At 43.6% G+C, this 7,003-nt stretch overlaps 1 protein-coding gene across 1 annotated transcript in view; it reads right to left on the minus strand.

Moving 5' to 3' along the window:
- Positions 1-7,003, minus strand: part of NRF1 (nuclear respiratory factor 1) — a 97,835-nt gene that overhangs the window by 53,051 nt on the left and 37,781 nt on the right. Inside the window, exon 5 of the mRNA XM_007955417.1 lies at positions 690-848. Coding sequence (XP_007953608.1) covers positions 690-848 — 159 coding nt within the window. The remainder of the gene's footprint in view (positions 1-689; positions 849-7,003) is intronic.

The following is a 7,003-nucleotide window of genomic DNA, read 5'->3' on the forward strand; positions in this document are numbered from 1 at the left end:
CTTCTGGTTAGCAGTCAGATGCCTTAGGCACTACGCCATCAAACCAAACCTTGTACAGAGTAAACTCTCTTAGGATTACTTCTTGTAGACCAATTCTAGCACAAAGGAACTCAGCACCAAGTAGGTTTTCCAGTTTCCTTCCTGATCAAAGGCTGGTTTAGTTTCAGGGCTTTTATATACTCTTCTAAGCTGAGGCCAAAGTCTAAACTTCTCACAAAGGAAGTTACTCTGGTCAAGAATTTTATATAAAGATTCTCAGTAAATGTACAAGCTCACTGAAAAACAAATGTGAAGAGAAAGGAAGGAACAATGTCTAGCTTAGTCTCTTTTTGAAAAGAAACTTATCAGAAGGCTCACTTGGGAGACTTCATATTTCTCTAATTCCATGATATTTACGTTTTTCAACAGTGAGTCAAAGTCTTCAAAGTGATCAGCACTTTTACTTCAAGTTTATTTTGATTTACCTAAGCACCTCATAAAATTACAATTGCTCCAAAAGGCAACCCTGAAGAAAGAAGTGTAAATTCATGAAATCCCCACCCTCAAAACTTCTCTTTACAGTGAAGGAGTGATGAACGGTAAACATCTTTTGACTATTACACTAGACTTTTTAGACTTTTCAGCATAAGGAGCACAAATGACAAAAACTGGGGGATTGCAAAAGAATGGAGAGACAACGGGCAGCTCACCCTCTGCTTCTGCTCTTCTGTGCGGACGTCACTCCGGACATTTGCCCAGGGGATGTCATCAGGCCACCAGATGGGCTTGCAGCTTTCTTTCCCCCAGCCTGGTTTTCCCCGGCCTGTAGAGTACTTGAGCATCTCTGGGATAAATGCCCGAAGCTGGGCCTGGAAGATGAGAGTGTAGACATCAGTAGCCATGAAAGACATCAGAGATATGTTTAAGCCACACCACATCCCACAATTATACTGAAAGAGCTTTCCTGGGGAGTCCTAGAGAATTCCAGATGTGACTGATCAGAAACCACTGTTTTCCAGAGGTTACTATAGGTCCCTGAGTGACTAAGAATTATACAGAGTGGTAACATACACCTTAAGCTGCATTTCATAGACTTATTCCTGTAAGATCAAGAATACCTGTCCCCAAGTTTGATTTCTGCCTCCTAATATATTACTGGTACTATACCTTATTTCCCTTCTATGGTTTCTATGCATTTAATATATAATAAGCAAAGTCAAGGTGTTTTCAACATTGTTCTAGAGGTAGTAGCTAATACAACTAGATAAGAGAAAGAAATAGGTGAGGCCCAGGAAAGTCATCATTGTGTATAGAGGATATGCCTGTATATCTGGAAAGCTCCAAATAAATGTAAAACTACTATAAACAATGTGGGAATGCAGTAAGAGAGTTGGTTACAAAATATATAAAAATAAATCGACTTTCTATTTAATAAAAAGAGAAAGTAACCCTAACACTCTTCTCAGAAGTTTCTAGTAGGCTAGGCCAATGTCCCTGGGTGTGACATACAGATATAGTGAACCATGCGTGATCTTAAGCACATTATGGACTTTATTCACATTTATTTCACAAATCAAATCCAGGTCGAATAGATTCCAACCACAGAGATAACTGCCACGTTTCTTTACCTCCCAGTACAGTAACTACTCTATGTGTGGGGGGGCATTTTGTGAATGTTCTTAACTGCTAACAATGATTTTTGGCAAGAGAAGCAATTTGTCAAGTTGTAATATTAAAACAAGGACCCCTGGTGGTGCAGTGGTTAAGTGCTCAGCTGCTAACTGAAAGGTGGGCAGTCCAGATCCACCAGCTGCCCTACAGGGAAAAGATGCAGCAGTCTGCTTCCATGAAGATTACAGCCTTGGAAACGCTATCGGGCAGCTCTGCTCTGTCCTACAGGGTTGCGATGAGTTGGAATCGACTCAACGGCAATGGGTAATGGGTAATCTTAAATTCCTCCCTGGGCCCACTGCCTTCCTTTAACCTGGTGGCCCTTTCAACACTCCAGAAAGCAGCAGCATTCTCAAACTAAGGACTCATGCCTCTGCAGATTAAGACCAAAAAGAAAGGGTACTTTAGCAATGTGGCAGAGTCAAACAGAAAAGGAAGGAAACACAAATGGGAATATGTAATGAGAAAATGAGTATGAAAGCATTTTTTATATTGAAAATCCTATGTGTCAGGTGTTCTGATAACATTATTAAACCAGAAGATTGCATAAGTTGTTACACAGTAGGGCATCATGCACCCACATCAGTCGAGTTCACCTAAGAAAGATGGCTCTGACTGACTGTTTATCTCGTCCATTCTGGTGGAGAGCGGCCCCCTTCACCTCCCTAGTACTCGCTCTGCCAGACGGTCTCCTGCCTGCAGGATATGATACAGTACGTTCCATATATATCTGGCTCCACCCCATGCAGCAGCAGCTAAAGAGATGTATCTATTTGTAAACCCAGGCTATCAGCTGGCTCCTGAGGTCACTCTTTCAGTTATTTTAAGAGAGTGCATCTCAAAGTCATTTTTCTCTTTATCTTGGCTTCTCCAGAGTATCATTTTCTAGCCTCAGATACACAGAGAAGGAAAAGGCTTAATCCTTATGCATAATATTTATGTTTCTTCACATAAAAAACAATGGCTTTCTCAGATACATAAATAAACCGACAGCACAGACTTTTTATAAGCTTCCTTTTCTTTTAACCCCATTCACAGTCTTGAACAGATTCATACCTAGCAGAGTCTGGACAAAAGGAAATAAGAAGGCTAAAAATATGTCTACATTAACCAGAGACTAAAGCACACAGAATTGGATCCGACTCGACGGCAGTGAGTTTGGGTTTTTTTTTTTTTTGGTTAAAGCAGACAGAAAGAACTCACTGCGGAGAACACGAGGCTGACAGTCTGCTTGAATCTCACTTGGAACCCCCAAAATTCTCTCCTTCTGACGATTTGCTCAGCTCCTGCTCCCTTACCCTATTTGCACCAATGGTTTCCAATGCTCTTCAGCTCTGGTCACCAGGGCACCTGGCTGTGGCCATCTGCATCCTCAGCCTTGCTTTGGCTCTGTGGTACCAGGCTTTCTGCTGTGTTTTGTAACTCACAGCTTACAGAAAATGTGCCACAGCATCAGCCCGCTGGCTTAAATTCCCACCCTCCTCTGTCTCCAACCATTTCTCTTCTCAATTTCCGCCTAGCCAGTAGAAACCTTTCCCCAGCCACCTCAGCTCAAAACTTCTGTTACCTTTCCACCCACTCTCACTCACTGCAAATTCAGTTTGTTCCTTTGAAATGTCTGTGGTGATCACTCCTGCTTTCTCCAATCCCACTCTCTCCCCTGCTTCTGAGCCAAAGGCTAGTTGGCTTTCTTGCAGAACTCAGGCTCTGCCCTCTCTTCCTCATCCCATGGAACCTTGCCAGATGGACCTTCCTAAATGCTATACATGTCTCCAATGTTCAAAAGCTTCAAATGGCTTTTATCCACTGGCTACTAAACTAGACTCCTGTCCCGCTTTTCAGGCCCACCCCAATCTGGCCTAACCCTACATTTAGCTCCCACTAGCTAACCAGAAGGCTGGCGGTTCAAACCCACCAGCCACTCCTCGGAAGGAAGGTTGGGCAATCCTACTTCCGTAGTGATACTGCCTTGGAAACCCAAGGAGGGGTCGCTATGAGTCAGAGCCGACTCGACGGCATATAACAACAACAAAGCTTCCACCAGGGAGCTCTGGTAGCATAGTGCCTAAGGCACGGACTAGCTAACCAGAAGGCTGGCGGTTCAAACCCACCAGCCACTCCTCGGAAGGAAGGTTGGGCAATCCTACTTCCGTAGTGATACTGCCTCGGAAACCCAAGGAGGGGTCGCTATGAGTCAGGGCTGACTCGACGGCACATAACAACAACAACAACAGCAACAACAAGAAGCTCCCACCAGGGAGCTCTGGTGGCATAGTGCCTAAGGCACTTGACTACTAACCAGAAGGTTGGTGGTTTAGATCCACCAGCCACTCCTCAGAAGGAAGGCTGGGCAATCTACTTCCACAGTGATACCGCCTTGGAAACCCAAGGAGGGGTCGCTGTGAGTCGGGTCTGACTCAATGGCACGTAACAACAAGAACAGCTCCCACCAGACAGCTTTGGTTTCCGTTCAGCAAGTCTGCACTGTCTTGGGAACTGTTAGCACACTCCTGCCACCTCTGTGGCCTTACCTGATTTGTCCCCTTGCTTGTCTACTTTCTCATGCTACTATACAAATGCCACTACTCATTCATACTTGGTGCCTTAATGCCACCAAGTCCTACATTCCTCATGAGACAGATCTTGACTACTTCTCTCAGTCAGCTCCTGGTGGTACACATTAAGAACACAAGTTCCAGACCTTGAGTTACCTCTGAACCTGTCTTTCTCTGAACCTCAATATCCTCACCTGTAAAACGATAGTAATAATACCCATTAAACAGGGTCAACTGAGAGGATTAGACCCAGCAGGGACAAACACCATTGTATTGAATCAGGAGTGGCTTTATTCTTATTGCTTTGGTCATCACTTTTTCCAGCAACCCCTACAGCTTTTACCATAAAATTCAAAGCTTAAAAATTACAGACAGTCCAATTCTCTGATTATTTCATGTAAGTTTTGACAATGCAAATAAAATAATTCTGATTTTATGAGAAAGTATATTCTTATACTCTTTTTCAAAAAAGGTGCTTTAACCATCTACTCTCCAAATCCTTTAAATATAACGATTCCAAATGTAAAACAAAGAAAGATTCTGCAACAGCATGACTTTAATTCTCTTACAGTTTCTCTCAAAAACTAAATGTATCTATTTGCCAAAAAGAAATATTTCAAAGATAAATGAGATTTTATTTTTAAATCAGAGAAATTAAGGAGTCTACTCTCCCAAATGGCTTTTGACTTGTGGTGTTGGTGAAGGGTACTGAAAGGACCGTGGGCTGCCAGAAGAACGGACAGATCTGTCCTGGAAGAAGCGCAGCCAGAACGCTCCTTGGAAGCGAGAATGGCCAGACTTCATCTCACATACTTTGGTCACGTTGTCAGAAGGGACCATTCCCTGGAGAAGGATATTAGGCTTGGTAAAGTGGAGGGTCAGCGAAAAAGGGGAAGGCCCTCAAACGAGATGGACTGACACAGTGGCTGCAATGATGGGGTCAGGTATAGCAAGGATTGTGTGGCTGGCACAGGACCGGGCAGTGTTTTGGTCTGTCGTACACAGGGTCTCTCTGAGTCAGAGCCAATTCTATGGCACCTAACAACAACTCTCCCAAATCAAAGAAATACCCAGTTTTTGGAAACAGTTTCTTTAAGAATGAACACACTGTGGTGATTTGCATGAAGACATTCATTCTTAAGTTTCTAAAGATGGGCTACAGTGGGACTAAGAAGGCAGGAGGCGCAGGAATGAGTTTATATGTACCTGTATAAACAGGGTTGATGATGAGAACTAAAGATTGTTAGAATGAGAAGGAGCCCAGATGACCGTGTGGGCCAGTACTTGCCTTGAGGAAGCAAGCCATTACCAACCCATCTCCAATGTCCAGGGAGTTTAAGTAAGTTGTTCAGCTGGATCCTTGAGTATTTAAAAAATGTATAGGCAGATTACTAATGGAATCATCAGGAAATGGGTCTCAAGGGCAACCATAATTAGAGAAGGAGAGAAGCAGGGAAGTCTTGATGATGTGTCATGGACTAGAAAGCTTTGGATGTGAAATGTTTCAGATGGCTAGGAAGAAGACAGCAGAGGCTGATTTGAGAGGCAGGAGCAATGGAAACAGCACAAAGGGAAGGTTAAGTCCACAGGTGGAAATCTGACAGGTCAAAAAATAGAACCAAAACAAAATTAACTGCTAGGATACAAGCTCTAATTCTGAGACAGATCTCAGCTTTTTAAAGGGCTAATTATCAAATGTACACAATAGCGCCCTCTTCAAAAGGAGAAGTCAAAGCAACTTGTGTAAAACTTCAATTTTCAAGTCTGCACATTTTGGGGACGAGTTACATTATTTACTTCTAAATGTACACAGATAATGAGGCTTCACTGAAAAAGCAAGTTTGCATCAGCTTCTTTTCATGCCTACCCCAAGTAAATAGTACGAAGGCTAATGAGACCATTAATAAAAGAAAACTAGCTGTCCAGTATAGGAAGAGTTAAATGATTTCTCTCCAAAACTCAGCAGCCCCACGCTCTCATTACCAGCTGGATTAATTACTGGTTTTGGAGACTGTTGGAAACTCAAGTCACTCTGTGTGCTTGTTAAGGAAGGTTTGCTTTAATCCACAGGGAGACAATCAACAGCATCAGCAGAGGTAAAGCCTAACCTCTCAGGACGTCTTCCGATTGGACTGCAACAAGCTTTCCTGGCCTCTCTCATTCAGACTGAGGGCTCTGTGTGGGCCTGTTGTTGTTGTTAGAGTCCTCTAGTTAATTTCTACTCATAACAACTCCATGTGACAGAGTAGAACCGCCCTGTACAGTTTCCTAGGCTGTAATCTTGACAGAAGATCCCAGGTCTTTTCTTTTGGTAGGTGGGTTCGAACTGCCAACCTTTCAGTTAGCAGCTGAACATTTAATTCTTTGTACCACAGGCACTCCTTCATGGGGGACTAAACGGCCCCAAAGGAGCCCTACTGGCACAGTAGTCATGTGCTCACCTGCTAACCGAAAACTTGGCAGTTCGAATCCACTAGCAGCTCTGTGGGAGAGAAGGCTGGGAGAACTGTTTCTCTCAAGATTACAGCCTCGGAAACCCTATGGGGAAGTTCTGCTCTGTCATATAGGTGGCTTTGAGTCCGAATCCATTTGATGGCAGACAACCATCACAAAATGTCAAAGCACCCCAACTCAGCCAGTAAATCCACCCCAAACCAGCAAGGAGCAGAAAATACCCTCCAGGGCTCATCCAACAAAGCAGCAGTTCATGCTAGTGGCAGTCTAAAGTTAAGACTATGTGGAAACCATGTTGTTGTTGTTGTTATGTGCCATCGAGTCAGACCCGACTCATAGCGACC

This window comes from Orycteropus afer, unplaced genomic scaffold (assembly GCF_000298275.1).
Source record: "Orycteropus afer afer isolate SDZICR_OR568_19922 unplaced genomic scaffold, OryAfe1.0 scaffold00501, whole genome shotgun sequence".
NCBI lineage: Eukaryota > Metazoa > Chordata > Mammalia > Tubulidentata > Orycteropodidae > Orycteropus > Orycteropus afer.